Below are 25,622 nucleotides of genomic sequence, written 5' to 3' on the forward strand. Positions count from 1 at the left end.
TCTTCAGTTGACTGAGTCAAATTATATTAGAGTTATTATTACTACTTTAGTTTTAATAAAAGATTGCTTTTTTTAAAACATACTCCTGGCTCAGTGCGTTTGTGTTTTTATTTTTCCAGTAAACCCTTCCTGTCTTCTTAATCCCCAGCTGGTTGCAGAAGAAAAGCCTTCATCCTGAGACTGGTACTGCTTCAGGTTTCTTCCTGTTAAACACCAGCTGTTCTGTTCCACTGTCACCACATGCTTGCTCAGTAGGAGGAGCATCAACTAGATGCATTAGGCTGGCCTTCATTGAAGAGGTGACATTTTACTAAAAAAAAAAAATAAAAATAAAAAAATCACCCCAGTAAGATCATCTGATGATCCATTAGATCATTAACTGAATATGACTGTACTGTATTATAAGTTAGCACTGAAATAGACTGGATACATTGCATTGCAATGAATTGGATTAATCTGAAATTACATTGTGGTGAACTGGCACTTTATAAATAAACTGAATAAAACTGATTTGATTCAGGATTCCTGGATCTCTCAGCACATGCCACAAAGCACGTATGAGGAGGTGGCAAACAGTATCACAGTCACTGGATAGATAGATGAAAGATTAAATATACAAACGGGCAGATTAATCAGCACGAACTCGCTTCCTACCGTGGAGCGCAGCAACACCACTTCGGCATCACGGACTGTGGTACGGGTGCAGGTGGACTTGACGCACCATTCTGGCATCCAGTAAAGCAGCAGGAGAAGGAAGCCTCCGGTACAAAGTACACCAAAGCCTACAAGGGCCAGTCGCCAACGGCAGAGACGGTAGCCTTGCAGCTCCTACGTGAAGACAGGGGAAAGTTTGTAATGTGGAGAGAGAAAATTCTGGTATAGACAGTAACCATGTTTCCATCAAGATTTGTTTATGTGCATTTTGAAATATCACATTAGAAATGCTTGATGGGAACAGTAAAATTTGAAAGGATAAAAAAAGGTTTCATGCTTGCTTGAGGTGATTTATGGCTTTTTTGAAAAATAATTAATGTGCTAAAGGGAAGATGGAAATACATTTGCCAAATAAGTTCTGTAAAAACTTTACCATCCACTGGTAGACGTGTACCATGGCAGTTAGGACTGTCCTTGTTTCTCAGATGAGCGGTTCATCTACTTTGAAACCTTTACTTCCTGTTTATTACAGCCATGTGTTTCTCAGTTGCACCAACATCTGACAAAATTACACTCCGCATAGCCTGGTTGATTTGCTCCCAACAAGAAGATCGAAACACACCTAATTCACATTTTCTTTGTTGGCAACATTTTAAAAGTTCACTGAAAATTTGCATGACAATTGGATGGAAATATAGCTAGTGATGTTAAATCAGATGGGCGTACCATCTCCTCCTCTTCCCCCTTGTTGAGGATCTTCATCTCACCCTTCTCCATTTTGCAGAACAGTTTGTCGAGCCTCTTCCTTAGTCACTAGAAGCAGCCAGAAAGATCAGAGATATCAGTATAAAGCAACATTTCAGCTCCACTTGTTTGTTACTGTAGAACTAATGATGACTGAAAAGAGGATGGACAGATGGCTCTTTAGAAATTCCTTCACTGATTTTCTGATTTAAATAAAAACACATTATGGATGTTCATCAAAATTTAGTCATTAAAACCTTAAACATTAATCAGCCAGATTATAAGTAATAAATACCACTAAACCATTGGAGGAAACAGAGAACCAAACAGTGGACAATGAATTACAAATTATGATATACAAAAATTTAATTTCACTTTCATTTGCTTGTTTTCATAATCCTTTGAAATGATTCAAAGGATTATATACAAACATTGGTATCAGCTATTTAAAAAAACTAATAAAATATTGACAATTGAAAAAACACTGAGTCTTGAAAATACTAGTAAGATAATAAATAATACGGTGATGCTTCCTGTATCTCTGTGTTGTTCAAAAGCTGCACTGTGTTATATGAAACCTACAATTAAACAGTTTAACTCCCAGCAACCAACACTGGAGGAAGTTTATCCATAACGTCCAAGCATGCCACAGCAGAAAAGCAGGAAATAACAAATAAGATTCAAATCAGCTTCTTGCTACTTTGTTCACACACAAACTTTTCAGTGGCTCAAGATTGAAATAATAAAAAACATTGATGTAATTTATAGTACATCAATGCAAAATGAAATAAAAAAATAACCTGATAACAAATAAGAGTGAAGCTACAAGATAATAAAAGTTAAATGTAATGAAAGGAAAACACAGAAAGTCCTGGCATCGTCACCCATTGTAAGGCAGCAAAGGCTTTCCATATCATATCTGGACATGTTTGCTACAGGGTGACCACTCGCTGTCCTCCACTCCCCCTTTAAAACACCCAAAAATCCGGTGATTGCATTAAAACTCAGATCTTATCAAGCAGCTACACCCAGGAGAACCTTTTCAGTGGCATGCTCTGGGATATTTTACTTAGGACCAAGCCCTTCCTTGTATTTTCCAATGGCAGCCCTCCCCCTGGCCACGGTGGGTGCAACACAAGCTCAACATTCCTTCCCAAACTACTGCAATGAGTGGAAATACCAACAATAGTGCATCACTGATTAAGTCATTTGCAAAGTTTCTATTCAGGAATAGTGACTCAGAAAAAACCGAATTCAAAACTGAATTTCAAAGTATCAAGGAATCATGGGCTGGTTGGTGGTATAAATGGAAATGAAGGTCATGAACTCACACTTTACATGCTATATAATATTCAGATTGTTAAATGGAGTCTAACTGAAGCAAATCCTCACACTTGACAAAGTTGACAGGAAAAACTACTAAAAGTTTGAGTTGGAAGCACAAACAAGAAAGAGAAAATAGAGAAATATATCTCACTACTGTTACTATAGTCTCAGATACAGGTAGTAATTATAGAAAGTATTAATCTGTAAATATCTCATCTGTTTTGATTCCCTAGCATCATCCCATCCTAGCTGTCTATAAACTGAGGCGGCTTGGATCACAGAGGGATTTTAGCTGCATGCCTGATGGTTCACTTCTGGGTCAGACCGCCCCTGGATATACCTTCATTAACAGTAAGTTACATATTAACTCAAGCTAAAGTTCACAGGTTTCTTCACATTATTAGCGGAACAGTTCTTAGGAACCCTGAGGACAGATATAGATATAGCATGAAATTAGAAAGAATTAGTCATATTTGTTAATTTGCTCTAATAAAGAAAAACAGTAAAAAACATGGCAAGTGCAGAGTGTAAACAAAAAGCAAGTTTGACATTAAAGCCCTTTTCAGACACACTGACGTCCATAACAATCACTCTGGTCTTTCACACAATTGTGTTGTACTCCAACAAAGACGAATTTTGAATAGAGTCACAGTAAACAAAAATTACTTTACAAGTTCAAGGTTTATTAGGGAGCAATGTATTATATGACCAGTTAACTCATCACTGCTCATCTTCACTTTTTATGTTACTTTAGTAAATAAAGATTACTGCAAACGCTAAAACAGATCTGTGATTTCAAATATCTGTCTCACCTATTCACAGACTGTTCTGTAGAATGCAGCTACAAATTATTTGCCAAAATCTGCCTTTTCGTAGAGTTTTTCATAAAGCATGTGTAAAATATAAAATTTTAAAAAGTGCATTTAGGATAGCCGAAGTAGTTCCGCTACTTTTGAGTTTTTATCATGTAAAGCACCTTGAACTGCCTTGCTGCTGAAATATGCTGTACAAATAAACTTCATTGATTGATTTGAGTGCATGCTATTGGACGGCGTTTTCCAATCCAGGAGCTCCATTTTTACAGCACAAAACCAAGAGGATCAAATTATTTCATAATAGGTTAAAGTTTCTCATTGGATTGTTTGCATTTGTCAAAGATTGACCAGCATGTTTTTTTCCGTGACTGATGCTGATTAAGCTCAGTGTCGGACAGCCCTTTGCTATATCAGTATTGCAATATTTCTTTCGCTCAAGTTCCTATTTTGCTTCTATAAACTAAATAAATGCCTAAATGTTGGCACCACAGAGATGTATTTATACTACACACATTCTGTTTTGACCACATTGCACATTTTTTTCAGTTCAGTTATTCTAGACTTATAAACTAAAAGTTTTACGAAGCAAACAATTAAAGGCTACGTATGTTAAAATGATAAATAACTGGCCTGATCATTAGACCAACTCGATACTCAGTCTAAGACTCGCTCCTACCTTGAGAACAAGGGACACGATGCCCCAGGCAGTCCACCTCCCCACAGGTAGCTTGCTCTCTCACAACACCAACCTGGAACCCTGAGAGGGGAGCAACACAAGAGAAGAAAATGATTTTATTAAGGTTTCTTAACATTTCAGTAATAGAATTACATTTTCCATAAGCTTGAGTTTGACGTGAGATTTTCCTTAAACAGTAACAGACCAATCAGTGATTTATTGAGCAGTCACAAAACCTTTTTTGAACCAACAAGGCAATGTCAAAGCAGATACCAGTGTCATGAATACATCTGAGCAAGTGTTTTGTATGATCTGAAATTCAACTAGAGTTCAGTTAACTTAATTTTTATCTTGACTGGTTAAAATGAACAGGTTTTGAAAACCCACAGGATGTCCTGCATGTCAAATTGGTTTAATCTGTTGAACATTTATAAACCATTAACAGGAATGGGTGACAGTTTGAACAACTCTCTATCAAAAGTTAGTTTTTATCAAACTTTACCGTATTCGAGGTGTCAGAATCGACACCAAGTCTGACTCTGATCTAAAGTAAAAATGTTCATATCCACACACTTTTTACATTAGAGGCAAAACACATTTATTTCAGGCCCTATTGCAGGATTTGTAGTGCATGAAAATCTAATGGGATTAATGCAAAAACAAATAAAATTGTATAACATAACTTTTCTATTTATACAGAAATAAATAAGCGACAACCATTTATAAATATTGTAACATGTGGCTAAATAAAAATTAATAACTTACAAAAAACTTATTTTTAATTTTATATGGTGCATAATGTTATGTCTTGGGAAATGTATTCTTTTAGAATAACTCTAGGAGAACAAACAGCTGTCACAAGCAGATAATCTGCAAGGCTACCTGCTGTCTGTAGTCATCTGCTTAGCAGACAGCTGGTTAGCAGGTTGTCAAATGTAGCATGAAACAGTGTTGCTTTAATAAGAGTGGAGAGTGTAGTTTTCAGACAATGACTGTATTTTTCTTTTAATTTTCTTCAATGTAACTGGAAGGAAAGTGGAGCAAAATCAGTTGGCAGCAACAAGTTGAGGAGCAGCTGCTGTGCACCATTATATGCTGCAACAGTCACAGGAAACCCATGCTATAAAGCAATAGAAAACTTGTTCAAAGCACACCTGGATGATAAGTTATATTTTTAATTTGGTGCTTGATAATTTAGAATAATCCCAATGATGACACTGCACAAATTATTTTGTTCCACAGCCGAATAAATCCCAACATATTGATGAATTAAATAAACTAAGGTAGAAGTTTAGCTTCACATTCTGAACCCAGTACTCACCAATGAGGAGAACCCATTGATTGTGACAAAATGTGATTTAAAACACAGCAATAACACAAATACAGCATTACGTATAATGGTTCATTTTCTTTGTACTGGGTTATTTGGCTTCCCTGTTGGAAATACACCAAGAACAAGCCTGTAAGCAGCAGAGTAGCTGCATTCCAAACACTTGGAATGCATGAAATTAGCGAAAGAAATTAACAGCTTGTGTTGTGAATGTAGGAAGAACTATAACATTAGGCGATCAGCGCTAGTTTTACAATGGCATTAAAGAAATATGGGAAAAAATTTATAGCTATTGTTTTTTTCTTCCCAAAAGAAGATGACTGAAGTGCACTGTAATCCTCTTTAAAATCCTCTTACACTTAGACTTGGTAACTTTTATTTGTTTTCGTCCAATCATTACTTAATATTAAACAGAGGTCATATTTCCAGTTTCCCAAAAGGGTAAAATGAAATTATCTGCAATGTAGTTGCCAAGATGATGAACGCTGCCCTAAGACCTTAATCATGGGGCAATAATAACGTGACAAAGGAAACTGTCAGGTGATTTAATCCAAATAAGCCTTAAAGTCGCTGTCTCACCACAACGCCACTGACGTATTACTGCAATTTTATTGTCCTGCAAAGAAAGTCATCCTTAAATAAGTTTTATGTTCTACAGCCAAGGCCAGCAGAAAAAAAAAATCACGGCTTTTACTGGAACTGGAGGCGCCTGTTTGAGGTCCATAGGAGTCAGTAAGACCTTTCTGTTATTTATAGAGTCCTGCAGGCCAGCCTAAGGCTACATTGTTGTCTCTTGTTTGATTAGTCTACTACTGTATTAATAAGCAATGCTGGCCTGATGGAAATTTAGAAATAGACAGCTGTTTATAATTTGTCAAACAAGATTCTTATCACTTTTCCTGAAAAGGGGAAAAACACCCACTAAATGCAATCAGTGAAACTATCTGCTGAATATAAAACTCTGAGTTTGTAGTTTTTCTAAACCTTTACAAAAGATGACATTAAATCAATAAAAATAATTAATTAGCAACGACTGTGATGTCATCACCCTGACCTTTAAATCAACAAATGCCCACCACCATATTGTCAGCAATATGTTCATTAAAGACCAGATATATTCTCCTTTCCTCTTTAACTCAAAGACAAAAAAGGAAAAGTAAACAATGAGTCATGGCCTAATGACAGAGGTCTATAATTCATGGAAGCATTTGGAGGAAAGCGTTTTGTTGCTATCATACTCTGGACTCAATGTGCTTTCTTTATCACTTCCCGTCTCGCTCATAGACTATTACAGCCAAGCTTTGTTTACCTCCATGGACCAGTGAGGTTGTGATTTTCATCTCTGTTGCCTCTGGACTTCCTTAAAAGTTTCTCATTTGCCTTTTCACCATTGGCTACTGAGAAACTGACAGCTTAAACAGAAACAATAGACTGATGGAATTTTTCTCCAATTAACAAAAAAAAATTACTTTTCAAAAGTAAAAAAAAAATTTGAATATCCCATAGAGTTAATACTAAAACAGTGAATTTGTTTATGAAATGCAACACCTACTTTTGCAAACACATAATAAAGACTCTACTTTGAAGCTCATGTAGTAAGAAGCTGAAAAAAAACCCCACACATGTCCCTAAATGAAACAGCACACATTTTTTTTATCCCAAAATATGGATTTTAATTAATGGTTTTCAAACATTACAGGATCTGCATCTCAAAGTGTATCGATACTTGAAAAAGGGAGAATGTTAACGTCTCACAATTTGACACCTTGAGAAAAAAGCTGAAGGGAACAAATTGGGAAAAAATTTTAATCCCATTGATCAAAACCTTTAAGTCTGACCACATGCTTTTGGATTAACAGAAAAACTGCTGGACGATCTATAAAAACGTGCTTTTCCCACTGTAAGAGAGATTAAACATGTTTTGATTTAAAAAAAAGGGTTTTCCCAATGAAAGCTGATCTTGAGTGAGAGATGCCAAGTCTATAACCAAAGCTTACTAAAATGTTTGGAGCTTTTAGCATTCAACAACCAGAAAATAATCATTATTATAAATAAGACACTGTTTGAAAGGTCTGAAAATAAAGTTTGTCAGATATCTGGCCTTGTTCTTCTGCCAGAGAACAGTTACTGAATGCAGAGATCTATGAGGTGCAAACAGATTTGTAATGTGATGTTAAAGGGATGTTATGCAGGATGGCAAATTTGTTTGAATGATTATATAAATTTTTTACCTTATCCTACCAAAGCTGTAACTTGACTGCTAAGAACCTGACTACTATTCTATCTTTTTCCTCTACAACTGCTGGGTGGGTGCAGACAAAGAGTAGGCTTTTTCCCCTCAGTAAGATAATGCATGTGCTGCAATGGGAAATATCAGTAAAGCAAAAATCTAAAAACAAATACGGACTGTAAAGAATGATCACTAGCTGGTAAAACCTGTTAACTGCTTTAAGAAATAAAAAGGTTACCTCAACTTCAAAAATATGCAATAAAGTCTCAGGACTCATATAAAGCCCCAAATGTTACACGACTTGTAATTTTTTATTAACATCTTCTAGTGGAACTTTCTTGTCATTTGTAAAGAAATGTCATTTTTACTACCTTTAGGGCTTAAAATAAAGAAAACAAACTACCAACATTTTCTTTCATGTTGCATTCGTGGAAAATTATCTAAAAATAAAGTGCATAGTTTTCAACCTAATGACAAGAAAAATCAAAAAAATATTACTGGTAATTTTAGTGTCATAGGGTTAGGATGAAAATTTAATGCAAGTATTAAGTGAAAACAAAAACAGAAAACCTCTGACAGCATGCATTTATTTTCACATTTATATTTAAAAACACTATTAAACATATGTGTAGTAGCATTTATTAGTCAAAGTTCTGAAGAGCCATTATGGAAGGTCTAAAGAACCCCTTGCTGCTCTGGAACCACAGGTTGCAGTTGCTGATGTAGTTTATACAGTCAAATTTGTCTTCTTTCAGACAGCTGACAGGCAGTACGCAGGATTGGGCAACACTGCACTACCCATTTAATATATTTTAAACCCTATGGAACAGTATAAGGGATTTTTTTTTTACTTTTTAGGGAGACCAGCTTTTAAATAGCTCCATATTACTTGATACCAGCGGCTGGCCCATCCCTACAGCGATGTACATATCGCTCCTTTAGCGCAGAAACCAGTAAGAAGCAGAAGGTTTCAAAAGATGTGGCACATACCAAAAAATACAAAAGGGACAATTACCACCAACAAGAAAAATTGAGCTTTGGAAAAACAATTCGCGAGTGAGGATGGTATCGAGTTTGAATCTCAGTCTGCCAGCAAACTTTCGGAGTAAAAAGTTTGCAACTTTCAAATGTCAGGCTACACAGAGCCATAAAACTCTTTTACAACCCTGGAGTTATCTCTACTTTATACAGAGCTGTTACTTTTTGCAGTTGTTTGAGTTTTTATTGAATGTGTTTTCACTTTCACTGATGAGGCCCTCTGGGTTATCCTGTGGAGGCAAACTGTGATACCAGCTCCAGAAAGATGTGTTGTTCTATCACCCTGCTCTGGGGCTCCCACATCAAAAAACGCTGGGTTGTCAAGAGGGCTTCTGTCATGTCAGGATATTTCTCATCTCTACTCTGAATCCACCTGGCAGATCTTAAATCACAGGCTGATGTGTTTGAGCTCAACTGAGAAAAGTCTTAAAGCGTTGGCCAAAAGGCCAGAGGCATATCGATGCCACATTTGTTAAACTGAAAAAAAAAACTGTTTCCAAATGCCTCTTGTGAAAAGATGACAGCTCTCACAAGAAACTAGATCAAGTGTAAAAAAAAAAAAAAGGCAATTTCAGCCTTTTAATCTGAATCTGTCTCTATTTCAAATAAGCTAATTAAAACTATATTGTAGCAGAAAGTGTTCAGAAAGACCACAGGGTAACATTATGTGAAATATGAGAGGTTTAAATATCTTTAGGAAGACATCTAACCTACTGCTGTGCAGGCACAACTTGAGATAAGTTATATTTATGTAATTAGAGGCAGCAAGGGTGTAATATCTGGTTTCTAAATTGCATGTAGATAAGAGTCATTTCCTATCAGAGGTAAAACAACAATGTATCTCTGAAAATAAGAACGATCAGGACGAGGAAACAACAAACCTACAAACTGGATCTATAAAGAGGTACAAAGTAAAAATGAGGGGAAATACAAATTTTTAAACAGGATTTTGTCAGACATTTGTTTTATTTATTGTACTTGTTTATAAATAAACATGTTTGTAGCAATCTTCAATAAACAGTTAATTAAAATTGCATAGTTATTTTTTGGTGTTGCTTGCCTTTTGTGACATGTCAAATAATCAAATAAGTAGCCAAATGTATTACAGTTGAGCTGCAGGATATTAGAAAACAGGCAATAATGTTGATAAATGTTGCAATAACACTGATTTGCGATAAACAAGCAAATTCGAATCCGTTATGGGTTCATTGCAAACACAAGACTCCAGTTACTGAGAAAAAAAACACTATTATTTGAATTTCAAGCTGTTTATGGCCCACACCTGTTTTGGAACTGAAACAACTTAGATCAAGTTTTTTTTAATTACTAAAATCATCTTACTACCAGTTAATCTTCTAATTATGTTTTATGCTGCAATAAAGAAAACAAATTTATTACAAATATAGAGGCTGAGTGCATCGTAGCAGCAAACAATCAATTAACGCTCATTTCAGTTCAGGCAGTACCCCGAAATATGCATATTTCTACAGTGATGTTGCAGTAACAATAAATTTGTAATATTTTTGATATTACATCCAAGCAGTCCCTTGTAACTGTGATGGTACATAGACTGGCAGTGAAAGAATCCTTTTCACAATTGTCCCATTTAATCTTTTATTATTGCAATACAGGGTGGTACTGTCATTTTGAGACCATTTTCAAGTAATATATTGATAATGGCATAATAATGCACATTTCCCTTTCAAAGACCAATAAGTTTCATTTTATAAAGATCCCTTAACCCTGGAACTGGAAGACATTTTGGCAACAAACAAAAACAATAAAATAGAAATGAAAAAAAAAACACCTTGTTGCAACAGGATTAAGTGCAGTTCCATTTCTGATTCAATATATTGTGACACTCTCAATATTTAAGCATAAATATTAAACCAGACTTTTATCAGACTAGACAAGTCAAGAGTCTATAGCACCTCTACAGAAGCAACAGGAAGAATTGTGAGAATGAATGTTTGCAAGAATTTTTAAGATATTTGTAGCAGGTTGAGGATCAGTCAATGCACAGAATATTTCAGTAGCTGCACTAAAATGAGAGCAAATCTGTCAGAATAACTTGGTCTTTTTTATTAGAAGTTTAGATGTTTCGTATTTTCAATAATCACTTCATCGATTATTAAGCATCTCAAATAATTGTGATTACTAACCAAAATAATGGTGTTTACAATGTTTTTCATAATCAAGCATGCTAAGTGGACTTCAACCACATCTACAATGTCAAAATAATAACCTGGTTACATGAACAAGGAACTAAAATAAACAGCCTCAAATCAATAACAGCAGCATAACTTGGCAAAAATACAAATATGACTTGGACTGACACCTTTCTGTTGATTTATTTTAAACAGGGATATCAGGAAAACATATGCCTGAAGCAACATGTCCATATTGTGCTTCTTTTTAATTGTTTAACTGCATTTTAAAAAATCCTTTTCCACCCTGAAACTATTGATAGTTGAAACAAATATTCTGGAATATTTCTTTGTATTTAAGGCATCATCATTGTAGGTTAAGTTATGGTGAACCTTTAAAACTGACAATTAATCTACTTCTTTTCAGAGTTTACAGTTTTGTTCAACTGCCTGTAATCCTAATCAAGTTGTTTTATGTAATAAAATATTCTTTCTTGCATATTTTATTACATAAATATTCTTGCAGCTGCTTTTGATTTGTGAGATAATTATATTCCTTTGATGGGAGATTTGGTTTATGTATTAAGAGCAAATGTAGAGACGGAATCGGTGTCACAGCAATGGGAAGATTAAACAAATGGTGATCTCTATAGCAGAACAACTAGTGTGAAATTACAAGCCTGGAAACAAGTCATCAGATGAATGACACCTGTTAAATCTGAATCAAAGTGCTAAATGGTTTTAAGAAACAAATTTATCAAGATTTATTCTCCATTTACTCTTTTTAAAAATATGTAGCATGACACCAGGCAGGTGCATGTTGACTGTGAATCATTACCACAAACCACTATGAGGTAGAAACATGTCTCAGCATAAATTTGAACAGTGGTTCCAAAATCTTTAAACGTCTGACCCACAAAGTAAGAACGGCAGAGACTCAGGACTCAACGACTGAAACTTCAGCTAAACAAGGACTGTTAATAAGCCAAGTGAACAAGGACAATACAGAGATCCAATTGGACTGCAATACTGGTTTTATTCATTTATGGACACAGTTTTATTCTGCCATAACAACAGATATGATAAGTCTCTGGTATCTTTGCTTCAATCGCTGGACTGTGATTTCACAACCGGGCAGCTCCATCCCCACTATGGTATGTTGATGTCAGCTAGATTATTTTTCCCCATTCAAAAACCTTTTATCTTAAATTCCTGTAGAGCAAGATCCTCTAATCACACATGCTTTGTAGCTCAAAAAAAACTGACATCTTCATTTAGCGCCTTTCAGAGGGATTCCTATGCAAGTTTCGGACTTTCCAAGGGCACACTTTTAACATAAACCGTTAAAAAAAATAACAGATTAACATTTATCTTAACCACTTAAGCATTATGCAATATCTGCTGAACATTTCACTGAAAATAAAAACTCAATATGCAATATGTTTTAATATAAAAAACGTCACTGAGGAATCCAAAAATCTGAGTTTAAAACACAACATTCAAACATGATACTGATGCCATTTAAAAGCCCTTTTCTTTTGACAATAAAAAAAATGTTTGCTAATATTTCAACATATACAGATATTTCTATATAACAAATCTAAAAATACAAAGGACCAAAGGAGATATACACAATATCTATATCTCTTTGCTATAACCCCTTATAGTCCATACATACAGTACATAGTCTTGTACATCTGTAAATAAATATTTATATCTTGTAGAGCACTTCTGGATAGATGCAAATTACATCTCGTTGCTTGTACTTGTGACAGTGCAATGACAATAAAGTTGAATTCTAATTCTAAAGCTCTGCAACCCTTCAATGTCTTACAACAGATATGTTACATTCACAAATTCAATTAAAGCTGCCATCCACCTTTTAATCACTGGATTAGTTATTTTTGAACCCCATAACATTCCTTCAATGAAAAAAAAACAATGAAGGGAAAAAAGTCTTACTGCTGATAGAGGGCTGACATGAGAAGAACTTCTTAAAACAACCCAACTATCACTTTCCTAATGTGGTCAAAATCAAATTCAGCAAAAAAAAATATACCAAATGTGTCAGCAAATATATTTCTGACATCAGAAAAAGCTGGTGTCCATGTCAAAAGCAACCTGTCACTACTGTTATATACTGTATTTCCTTTTCAAGTAAAGTATTAAAGTTGAACTGATTAATATTGATCCTACTCACTGATATTTTGCAACCTTCAAAAAACGTTTTAAAATTAAAAACTAGTAAAAGAAAGCTGCTGAGTATTTATCCACAGCATTAAACCTCTAAAAGAAAAGCAGTAGTAAACTAGCCTAATATTCTAATTTGGGTCACAAATTTGTAGAACAATTTTAAAAAGAAAACTGAAATCATCAGAAATTCCCGAGTTTCAGAACGGCTGTAATTTTCTCAATTTTAACCAATTTACATGCTGTTATTAACATTCAGAAGATTTAAAGTTCCTTTAAGTTGTTTACTAAAACACCTAATTACATTTACAACAAAAAAAATAAGCTCACATGTTAGCGTTTTATCAGTCAAATTAAAATTTGTGGAGATTTCAAGACCAAAACTTGGCGTTTTAGGGCCAACATTGGGGTCCTGAGATCAACTTTGAGACTCACTGAACTGGAAGACACCGTGCTAGCTGGCTAATGCTAGCCAAGCTAAGATGTTAGCCTTCCACTTGGTCCATGTGTCGTCCATGCTTCTCTTACTTCTCAGTCTCATTCTCTCATAAACGAATCACCGTTTCAGTAACACATGCTGTTCATCAGCCAAACCCAGCGGAAGAGACAGACACCTGAACACTCATCGCTGAGCTAACATTGCCGCTTTAGCCTTAGCTGCGCTTCGGAGAAAATAACACATGGTGGTAATGCAGAAGGCGACCCGCCAACATATTTCAGATCAACACACTCACCCAGAGCCACCTGGAAACTCTGAAGATCACCTTCGTGTCATAGTGAGAGCGGAGTCTCTGTTATCTGGAGGGAACCGTTGCTGAAACGTGAAGCGGTCCGAGTTTAATAGAAGAATGTTTCCACAGCAGCGGAGAGCCAGCCGGAGTGGAGGAGGATAGCGCGCCGTGTGTTGACAGCTCTCAGACAGAACCAAGCTCTTTACTACAGAAGCGGCGAACTGGACTGAACTGGCTGCCTGACTGACTGCAGGAAGTGACATATCCTGACATCACGCATAATCACGCAATCAGCGGCCGAAAGTAAATATTAGTACAGTCGAAACAGGGGCATCGTTCACTCACTGCAACATGCGTTACAATACTGGATAAAAAGGAGTGTCGGAAATTATGACATTTCAACATTGTTGTTGACATAAACTAACGAAGCTTTATTTGCGAATCTAATGCAAATAAAGTATGAGCTAAAAATAGCAATAAAATTTAGATTATTTTATTTTTATTTTGTAACGCTTCTCGTTTTATGTGTGGATCAGCTCGAATCAATGCATGAACATGAAGAAATGTAAAGTGTATGAAGGATTTGTGGTTTTCAAACGTTTTACAAATAAAGATCTGAAAAGTGTGGCGTGTATTTGGGTTTTTTTCTAGAAGCACCCTTGGGCTAAGTCTACTAGCTGTGCACATCTAGAGACTGAACTCTTTCCTCATTCTTCTTGATAAAATAGTTCTGTAATTATTAAATTTCAAGTAAGTATTTCTGAAGAAACTTTGACTGGGCCATTCTAACACATGGATTATGCTTTGAACTAAATGTTGCACATCTAGCAGCAATACATGGTGTGGTCTTGCTGGAAAGTATTCCTCAACCTAGTCTTTCAGTAGATTTTCTTTCTTGGATTGGTATGAATTGTGCTCCATCCAGCTTCTCACCAACTCTAACTCACTTTTCTGGATGTGCTAAAGAAAACCAACCCTAAAGCATGATGGGGATGTTTATGTTAAACATCAACATGTTTAACACAAACAAATATTACAGAAAAACAGTGTTTTGACTCTTAATTATTTTTTTACCTACTTACATGATCTTGGTATCATCTAGAAGGATTTTAAAGATTTTTTATACATAAAAAGCGGTGTTGCTCTTTATTCAGTCCCTCTAAATGACTATTTTGCAGAACATTCATGATGCTACCACCATGTTTCATGGTGGTCACGTGTTCAGAGTACACTGCTAGTTCTCCACCACACTACATACCATTTTGCAAGGAGGAAAAATGTTCAATTTTGGTCTAATCTGTCCACTTCCATGTTTGCTATGTTTTCTACATTGCTTGTGAGAAACTTTAAACACAACTTCACATGCTTTCTTTCAACAAAGGATTGCCACTATTTCATAAAGGTCAAATTCGTAGCTCACAACTAGTTGCCCTGTCAACAGATTCTTAGACCTCAGGCGCAGATCTGCAGCTCCTCCAGAGTTAATATCGTCCTCTTGGCCATTCCTCAGTTTGATGCAATTTGTCAGAAAATGTCCATCATTCTCTGGCAAACCTCTAAGCCCTTCACATGACTTTTTAGACTAAAATACACACAAGTGGGCATTCTTTAATTAGAAGGTGATTTCTGTAGCGAATTGAATGCACTGAATTCTTTCTACACATATGAGACTAAAGGGAGCTAAATACAAATGCTCCCATATTTTCAGATTTTTACTTGTACATGTTTTTTGTGATTGCTGAACATAAAATAGCATAAATTTTTACACAAGAGATCAAGGCCAGAGACATTTTAAATTAAAATCTTCCAGAGTCACATTTTCATCTTCAGTGTTTTTGACCAAAGTCTTACAGCAACTCACCATTATATAACTCTACATTCTGAGTTATTCAGCAACAGCTAAGTATTGATTCATGAGTGCTTCGTTTCTGATTTGCTCCAGGTGAACTTTTTTCCAGGAATGGTGTGAGTTATGAACATCTTTCCAACGCCCTCCTCCTCTCCCAGCCAACATGCAAGGTGAACAAAATGTCCGGCAGGCTCAAATGAGCTCTGCATCTTCCACGTCCTCCTCAGTTGGATGAACAGTGACGCACGGGCCAAGAAAAACAGAGAGGCCTGCTCCCCGCTGCTCCTTTGAATGTGTTAATCCAGAATCTTTTCAATTTTTTTCAAATAGAATTCCACCTTTTTTTGCGTGTGACGCACATTTTGTTTTGCTTTAGCCCCATCTCTGAGATGAGGCCCGGGGATTGAGCAATGTCTACTGATTTTGATGTGGGATCTCACTCCTTTGAGGTCCAATCTATGTTTTGATCTAGTTAAAATCACCCAGAAAAAAAACCCTACTAAACTCCTAAGTAGATCTCAAAGCAGTGTTTCAATTATTTATGGACATCCAAGAATCCTCAATATAGATTTTTCACCCAGTTCACCTTCTGGGTCATGTTTTTGAGAAGAACGAGGTGTTAGGTTACAATAGTATCTACTGCTGATATCAGCAATTACTTTGTTACGTCTCATTAGTTATTTTTTCCTAATACAGATAAGTTATTGTTGGAAATGTAACAGGGAGGGGTTCTGTGTGGTTCCTACCTTTCCTCTGTTCTCTGTATTGTGTAGTTATCAGCTCGTAATAAAGTCCCCTCAGTTATAAATGACCAAGTGTGTTGTTCTCTCGTCTTTTAGAAAGCCCCTGAGCCCACAGACAGACAGAAAGGGCTAATGAATAATGGAGAGGACGAACAAGCTCTGGCCTTCCAGTCCTGTCCTTATCTGCTCTTTTCTCCAGTCCAGCCCTGATAACCCGGATGAGTAGCAAAATACAGGATGTGACCCAATAACCTTACACTGTGGTAGGGGGGAGATATATTGTTTATTGGGGTGGTGTTCTCTGTAATCCTTCAAAGAAGATTAAAGTTCTCAGGAGCTCAAGGGTGACTGTATTTACCACTACAAATGTGTCGCTAAACCACAACTAAAAATAAGAGAAATAGACCGTTGAAATACATCCCTCCGTTTGTAATACTTCTAATTTGGATACTTGGATTAAATTACTGAAGTTCACCTTTCCAGGATGAACCTGTGTGTTTATGAATGGGCCCAAGAACAAACAGTAAAGTTTATGAAGTGACAGAACTTTTTTGTATCACAACTCAAAACAGGTCATGTGAAGTTGCTTTCCAATTCGTACTGAATCATAAAACAGTCAATGGTTGCTTTTGTTTTTAGTAATTCCAAACCAGTTATATAAGATGTGCTTGCACTGAAGTTCAGCTCACAGCAGAGCTGCTCTCATTTGCAGAACACTGACTCTTCTGCGGGAGTCCAACCATCGAGCAAAAGCAGACTCTGAAGGGTTTGGGGTTTGTTGGCCAGTCTTGGAGCGGGAACTTGTCCCCGTCTTGTGGTTCTGCTGCTGGTTTACTCCACTGTGCAATTGCAGCTTCAAAGTCCCACTGGAAAACAGAGAATTACAGGAGAAGGGTTGCGTTATGTAATGTTCCTCCAAGTTAAAATGCAGTGTAATAAATAACAGCAGTTCTTTGGTTGAACCTTTTTGCAATCATGACACACGATTACAGAGTATAGAATATCTTCTTACAAATAACAGAATAATTTTGCACCAAGTCGTTTCCCTGTGCCGGGGGTTTTTCAGACTTTGCTCCCAGTAAGACAGGCATTATTTTAATCTTTTATACTGGTCTAGTTAAATACTTATTCAGGCTCACTGAAGATCTCTGTGCATTTTTTCCTGCTTTTTCCAGTCTAATTTCTGCCCATTTTCAGAGGAATATGTTTGAAATTCATTCAGGGATAATAAGACTCAACCCAAATAGGCAACCCAAAGCTGTGAAATACATGCAGAGCTTTTAAGATAACCCATTTTTATTTCAATCTTTCCCTTTTTGTTTTTAGTATTTTGGTAGAAGTTTTCTTTAGCTATATCAGAAATATATACTTTTTTTTTTTTAATTCTCAAAAAGACATCACATATCCATTTTGTTGGTCATAATGGTTGTCACTAAGAGACAAAAAATTACATATACATAAAGTCATCACCCTACATTGCCAAAAGTTTTCACTGGTTTGTCTTCATATGAATATGAAATTAAGGAACATCCCATTTTTCATACATAGTTTAATATGAACAGGGCCAAACTTTTTCTGAATAGACTTTCTAAAAGGTTTAGGAAAGTGTTAATGAGAATTTTTAACCCTTATTTTCAGAATTGCGCTTATGGGGTCAGGCACCGCCATGGGACGTTTGTGGAGCAATTAGTCTCTGCTCTAATTCATCCTAAAGATGTTTACGAGGTTGAAATCAGGGAACACTTGCTCATTCAAGTCAAAGCGGACATTGCTTTGTGCACAGCATGCAGTCATTCTAGAACTGAAACGACCAAGCCAAAACTTTTCCCACAAAGCAGGGAGGAAGAAACATGTTTTAGGATGTTGAAGCATTAAAAGTTTCTTTCAGCTGAACCCCGGCTGAGCATACCTTCTGAAAAACAGACCACCATAATCCCCTATTCACCAAAATTTGCACTCAACACAATGCACTCCAGCAAGTGATGGTCTCCTGAGAACAGTCAAAGCCAGACTTATTCATTTAGTTGCCAAAGAATAAGGCATGATTCATTACTCTTGGAATCCAATGCTTTACAATGTAATCGTTGAGGTAAGACTGGAACAAAGCTGCTCAGCCATGTCAACTCGTCATGAAGCTCTCAGTTACAAAACCACAAGTTTTAGTATCATGAAATAATTTAATGTTTTATTTAAGAAACATTTCTGTATTTAGATTAATATAGTCACAAAATTTGTGATTTTTTTTTTGATAAAAGGTTAGCGATGCAAAGACAATCAACAATTGTTAACTAATAATTTCCTTCAAAACTCAAACCAAAAACTGAACCTCCATAATAGCTGTTGATCCATGTTGCAAGTATTTTATTCTCGCAAGGGTCTCATATTACACGGGGAAAGGCAAGATATTTCAGGTGGCTTATTGTTTATGGCTTACAGGACACCATCAACAAATACTGTATATGGCTGCATATTTTCAATAAGCTTCAACATGCTCCCCCCCATAGTGGAATCTTGTGCAGTAAGTTTGCAAAGTAGGCTTTGCAATTACTGGTTAAGTACATCACTTATTGTTTCATGGGGAAAAAAATGAATCAACTCCGTATTTTTCAAAATTAGTGCAAATGACCCTAGTCATTTGTCAGTTTTCAAGGACAGTTACTACTTCCACAGCATGTCTATGTTCTGCAGAGGCCTGCTAATGAGCCATTGTTTGATCCAGGTGTCTTGAACGAGGGTTCGGGTGGAAAGAACACAATAACCCTCGATGGCTCCGAGCGAGCTCACTAAAACATTAGAATACAGAAGTACATCTATGTCAGTATGTTTTGCAGAAATAAGGTTGCAAAGGTCTTGAGAAAGCACTTTGCACTTACCCAACGGGAGACGTTTTTTGTGCAATACACTGGCAGAAACTTATTCATAGACTATAATTTAGGATTAACCAGCTGGTAGAAATCCAACAGAGTGTGGTTGTTTTCTAAGCTCTAACAAATATCAGCCACTTTCTTTGCTTTCCACTTAAAACCTCATTCTCTTTTTGTGGTTATGTTTTCATTACTTACTCTGTGTGCATTTCACTTTATCAAGCATAGTTTAAAACAAATCTGTTTACTTCCATTTATTTAATTGAATTACTTGGGCTGCTGTGAACATCCGGAATGAATTCCATGTCAGTGGGACAATTAAAATCCAATTTCCCCTTTTTCAACGTGTCTCCAATTGTTGAACCAGATAATATGATTATCTACAAAAAAAAACTATAAAAAAGAAGCAGTTAAAGACTTGTATTCAACTAAGCTGGCTGGTTTAATTAGAACTCTTGTTGGATGACTATTTTTACAATCTCCTGCTCCTTTTATTTTTAAAGATTTGGGAAATAACATGTAATCTCATTGTGTGAAAGTGGTCACATAATTCTAGGTTAGATATATTTCAGTTAATCTCTGAAAATGATTTGAAACCTCAGCTGCTTCTCTCAAGCTTTAAATAGGGCCTTTATCATATTTCATTAAAAAAAAAAAGTATTAGGTGAACACCTATAACATGGGAGGTCAAGCATTGTTCCCACACCGCTAAATTCCCAGCCAGCAGGCATCAGAAAAGAGACCATAAACATCTCCCAAAATAGCAGGGGGTAGCTCTGGCCCCCTATAGACAAGCCAACCATTCTGCACCACTTCCTAAGCAGACAGACCCAGCCCAGTGGTGGTCTTTAATCAAAGATGCATTACAGCAGAACAATTGGACCACATGGTAGATCTCAAACAATTCCACCCATCATTGAAGCCCCCAGCTTCACTCCCGCCAAGACGCAGCACTCAGCAGAAATGTGTACGAAACATTCAAGACAAAAGAAATACCAAGCTGCTGGCAGCAGCGACAGACCAGTTTATAAAGCGATAAAACAATGTTGTCGCCAACATTTTGAATAGGACTTAATGTTAAAGCACTGTAATGAAATTAAACAATCTCCCTCTCCACTTTATTTGCATGAGGATTAAACATTAGACACAAAGTCAAACTGAATGGAAACCTTTTCTACATTATGTCACCAAGTAAACCGCCTCTGTTAAGTTTAACCAGGAGCTGGAAGTTTTAAAGAACAAGATTGTACTCTCTGAATGCACTTCCAGTACTTTTTATTCAGAGAGCTACGGGATATACTGTATATATATATATATATATATATATATATATATATATATATATAAAGAACAAGATTATATATATATATATATATATATATATATATATATATATATATATATATATATATATATATTGAATACAATGAGAAAGTGTGTCCAAACTTTTGGTCTGTATTGAGTACAGACCAAAAGTTTGGCCACACAGGTGTGTCCAAACTTTTGGCCACACAGGTGTGTCCAAACTTTTAGTCTGTACTGTATATATACAGTATATACACACATTTACACACACACACACATTTTAAACACTGATCAGTCAAGATTCTTTTCAAGACACAATTTTATATTTTCTTCCAAATGTCTTGTCCTAAAAACAAGTAGGTTTGCTTGGAATCTACAGCAGCAGGCCACTAGCATTCTTCACTGGAAAATGAATCTATGTGTGTGCATAAATGCATTAAGCACACTTAAAAATATATTATGGACACTGTTAAACCTCCCTCCATTTTTGAAAGTAAGACATAAGCTTAAAAACATTCAAGTTATTTGTGTTTTTCCTGTTTGGCAAAAAGCATCAACCCTCAATTGTTTGTGCTTGCCCAGTTTGCCTTTGTTTCTGGATAAACTGCCTCCTACATATTCCTGCAGCAGGAGTCACTGTTTGTGGGAATCTAGCTGATATGAAAATCTTGAAATTTCACTTCCTTTGCAGACTTTATGCAATTTAAAGAGAGACATGGTAAATGACATAAAAGTCAGCCATCTGACACAGGACTGGTTTCTGCAGTGTTGCCAATAACTGACCCTTTGGCATAATGGTACTCTGCAGAGCACAGTTAAATCCAAACCCTGCACTGCTCTTTTCACCACATCCATGGAGTTCCATGTTTAAACATGCTGACCAATGTCTGCTTACAAGAAACTTTAATCACCATCTGACTTACTTCCCCTAAAGTCACATGTCAAAGAAACAAAGCATGAGTGATACTCACCATCTCTTAGTTTCATGAGCCCCTTAAACTAATCTCTTTCTAATAAAACAAGTGACCAAAAACACTGTAAAGATGACGCAGAAGAAATCTAGCAGCACTGAAGGTAACATCTGGAAGTATAAATTTGTCCAAAAAAAAAAAAAAAGAATCAAAGTATGAACTTTTACTCACTTTAAAGTTTTACTCAGAATTGAGTCAACACTAAAGTTTAATTGAGGTGACAGAATCATGAGCACTCTGACAACTATAATTTTCAACCATATTCAGCAGACTTCATAGTTCCAATATCCACAAGCTGTCACCACCTAGTGGTAAATTGTAAAAAGTGCATTATATTGCCTAGTGTTTAAATGGTTGTGGTGTTTTTTTAATATGATGACTTGCAAATATTTATGTCCCTTAAACATTTCACATTTGCTACATAACAGCAAAGTTAATTTTTTTTTTATTTAATGTGACAGACAAACATAAGGTAGAGTTAAACTGCAAAGCGGACAGAAAAGAGGTCTGCAGCTTTCAAAATCGATATATATTTTTTTATATAAAATTGAAAAATAGTCGAGAAACAGTGTCTAGAAGAAAGTCATTGTAGTAGAAATCCTGTTTGCTACAAGGCAAGCAGGGAACACCTGGGAGAAGGTGCTCTGGCCAGATGAGACCTAAACTGAAGCTTTTGGCCTACAGTCCATGCAAAAGATTATATCATGTTTGGTAATAGACTAAAGCTGAACATCACCCGACACACACTATTGAATCGGGGACACATGGTGGTGAAAGCATCCTTCTGTGGGTTTAGTCAGACGTTTGTGGGTGAGATGGTTGAAGTTAAATACAGGGTCATTCATCTAGTTTGGGGGAAACTCAGACAAAATACAGTTTGTGGTTGCAACATGAAATGTGGAAAGGTTTGAGGTGCACGTTTAATTTTGGCAGGGCACATTACTGAGTCAACAATGCACAATGAGGGTAAAAAAGGGGAAAATATCTGACCTGAACCATGTCTGAATTGTCTGCTTTGATTGTTTAGTTCATATAAGTTATTTTTGATCCAAATTTCCACCCACCTCCAGATCAGTGCTGTCTGATGAAGAGCTATAGGATGTATCAGAGGAACAAAGACCATCAACTCTCACTACTCGCACCATCCTGTGAGGAGGTCTGACGTCTAATCCATCTTTAGACAGCGTCACTTCTTTAAGGGACAGTAGCTGAGAAAATAAAATAAAATAAAAATCACACAGTAAAGAAGGAGTGTTGATTTAGTTTTTAGCTAAATCAACACTAAATTTGATTAGCTAAATCTGTGTTGCTATGGTTTTGAGTCTGGATCAATACATTATTTACATACTTTAGACGTCTGTTGACCACTGACGTCCATATATTGGCCCATCTCAGTCATCTTCTGTACATTCTTTGTCTTTGAGGAAACGACTGAAAACTTTAATATTTAACACAATATGAGTAAAAAACAAATTAATGACACATGACAAAACATTAATTATTCTAACAGCAAAACATATGAAAGAAAATGCACTGCCATGTTGGTCAGGAAATTAGTAAATGAGTGACAACAAAATAGAGAAGATGAGCGTTTAGTCCTTAATCTCATGAGAGTCATTACAAAGATCTAAATTGTTTAAAGTCAACCTAGTTTATAGACAAAATAAGTATATCTTTCAGTTAAATATCATAACTCTTTAAAACTGCATTTAACATGGGGTTTATTTATTCTCACCTAAATAACCCTTACACCAAAATCAATTAGAAACTCTGACCGCAAGAAAAAAGCCCAATTAATGTATAAATAATTAAACAAACTTACTTTAGTTTGTGCTGATGGAGGTTTTTGCTGTTTTGTCTGCTGCTTCATGACAGCAGTATGTTCAGTGTTCATGCCTAAAAGTCCCTCCATATCTGGTGATAGTTTCATTGTCTTCTGCCTGGTTCCTATCTTGCACCAGTGGATCACTAAAATCTGTCATATCTGAGTTAAAAGTCAACATTTAAAACAAACATGCAAATCATGCAACAAGGAGCAATTATAATTGTAATTTCTGTAAATGTACAAATCACAAACGGTATCCAGGTGCTTGTGCAAAAGGATACAAGCAGGTCCAGGATGACACAGCCAATTGATGACAGCAGCCAAGGCATAACTCTGATAAGAAATCTGAACCGGACGTCATGTAAGAGGATGGCTGCAGTGTAGAGGGCACCAGATACGGAGCACAAAACTCCAGAGACAATAAACGTCTGAGTCAGGTTCTGTCCTCTCCTCTGACAGAAACAAACACAGTTTATAGAAGCAGTTGAGCTTTAGGAACTTGGTTCTGTGACGTTCTGGTGCTGTCTCTTACTGCTCTGCAGAGTGCAGGGAACCTGGAGGTCCAGGCAATGACAGAGGCCAGCAGGCCCAGGATGTAACCAAGGATTTCTTTACTGTCCTTTGGAATTATGAGAAGAATTATTTGCATTTGAGCTTCACATACAAGGCTCCTCAACTTCAAGGATGAAACAGTGTTTTGAATTTAAGTTACATTATTAATTTAGTTTTTGACTTGCAGAAAATAACAAATACATAATTTGTTGTCCATTGCTTTACTTAGGTCTATTAAAAATACCAAACATAACACAACAAAAACAGCACTTGTGCATCAAGAATGTGTTTCCCCAAGAAGTTTTCTTGGAAAACATAAACCAAGGATGGCACTCTCTCCAAATCTGTCAGTTCTTTACTGGAGTTTTTCAATGGCATTTCTTAAACAACCACAAACTTTTATGTGTTTAGTTAGAATTTTATGGAGCAGACCAACATAAATTAAAGCCCAAAATTGAAGAAAAGCAATGAGTGGTTTTCCAACATGATCAAGAAATAAAATGATGAAGAATTAGTTGTGCTTTGTATTCAACATGTACACCAACATCACCATCATCAGGCTCCAGCTGGAGATTTGAATGGAGCTGTGCAGCAGCTTCCTTCCGCTGATGGATCTAATCATTATAGGTTCATCAACTCTGGACTTTAGGAACCCTCCTGCAACCACCATCAACACACCCACAGCCAGAAAATGCTGCCTCCTGCGCCTTTTCACCACCCTCAGCCTCCGCTCTGCAGGAGAACACCAGAGAATTGTTCTTTAAGTAAAGTGAGACTGGAAACAAATTCTCCATTTACTCATTTGTGTGTTTATCAGGAGGTTTACTGATAAGTTTCCTTTTAGGTTTGCCCTGCGTGAGGCCAACACTTTACACACCTGAGCTACTGTGCTGCACTTTGTTTTTTGCATACTGTGAACAGGTCATATTGTTTGGAAAAGATGGAGCTATATTTTAACTTACGAGTTTTGGAGTTCCAACACAGGAACACCGGAAGGCAGCACAAGATACAGTGCACACCATCCATTAAAGCAGCAAAAGCTGCCATAGAAATCTACAGACAGATATAATTTACATCAGGTATATCTTAAAACTATATATTTTAAAATGTATTTTAAAATGAAACTATGTTACCTGTAGGTGAAACTGCCTAGCCAGAACTGCTCCCACAGTGCTGCACAGGTTACCCAGAAAACTGTAGAAGACTATCATGGTTTCTTTCGAATATTCTCCTCTTAATTTACACTTCCGACACACGATCCTGAAATGGTAACATTGGCTTTATTGCCATTTCTGCTTCTTTAAATCTCCGGATGGGATAGGATAGGGGATCCCGCTGTACTTACAAGAGGGAGGAAAGGAGCAATAGGACAGCAGAAAGCAATGTAAGTCCAGCGGGGACGCACAGATGGGCCGCGTCTGGAGACCCGCAGCTGGCGACCGAGTGAAGCCAAAAGGCACCGAGGCTGGTGAGGAAATGATCAGAGCTTCCTCTGAGCTCATCCTCAGCGGTCGAGACACCTCCATCCATTTTACCTGCAAACTTCTGCTCATTCCGCGTACTAACTAATCCATGCAGCTGAGACGCTCAACAGCAAACAGGAAGGCGCAGCACTATTCTGAGGGGCTTGGT

The 25,622-nt window shown here is 36.5% G+C and overlaps 2 protein-coding genes across 4 annotated transcripts in view; both read right to left on the bottom strand.

Moving 5' to 3' along the window:
* The window catches only part of atp13a3 (ATPase 13A3), a 33,850-nt gene extending 19,712 nt beyond the window's left edge, over positions 1–14,138 (bottom strand). For 2 of the 3 annotated variants that reach the window (XM_023339116.1, XM_014469236.2), the window contains exons 1-4: positions 13,885–14,137; positions 4,216–4,296; positions 1,381–1,467; positions 655–828 (exon numbers count right to left, since the gene is read on the bottom strand). In XM_023339116.1, the coding sequence (XP_023194884.1) occupies positions 655–828; positions 1,381–1,431 (225 nt within the window). In that variant the 5' untranslated portion in view covers positions 1,432–1,467; positions 4,216–4,296; positions 13,885–14,137. Of the gene's footprint in view, positions 1–654; positions 829–1,380; positions 1,468–4,215; positions 4,297–13,884 lie in introns of all 3 variants that reach the window. The other variant, XM_023339117.1, reaches the window with a different exon arrangement.
* A 2,611-nt stretch (positions 14,139–16,749) lies between these two features.
* Positions 16,750–25,593, bottom strand: tmem44 (transmembrane protein 44). Its single transcript, XM_014469243.2, has 10 exons — positions 25,336–25,593; positions 25,124–25,250; positions 24,953–25,043; positions 24,541–24,722; positions 23,971–24,057; positions 23,720–23,890; positions 23,436–23,588; positions 22,962–23,051; positions 22,678–22,821; positions 16,750–17,339 (listed from the first exon to the last, which is right to left on the bottom strand). The coding sequence occupies exons 1-10, from the start codon at positions 25,518–25,520 to the stop codon at positions 17,154–17,156; spliced, it is 1,416 nt and encodes a 471-aa protein (XP_014324729.1). The 5' UTR covers positions 25,521–25,593; the 3' UTR covers positions 16,750–17,153.
* Positions 25,594–25,622: the final 29 nt, after the last annotated feature.

The sequence above is a fragment of the Xiphophorus maculatus genome, chromosome 9 (genome assembly GCF_002775205.1).
Source record: "Xiphophorus maculatus strain JP 163 A chromosome 9, X_maculatus-5.0-male, whole genome shotgun sequence".
Taxonomy (NCBI): Eukaryota; Metazoa; Chordata; class Actinopteri; order Cyprinodontiformes; family Poeciliidae; genus Xiphophorus; species Xiphophorus maculatus.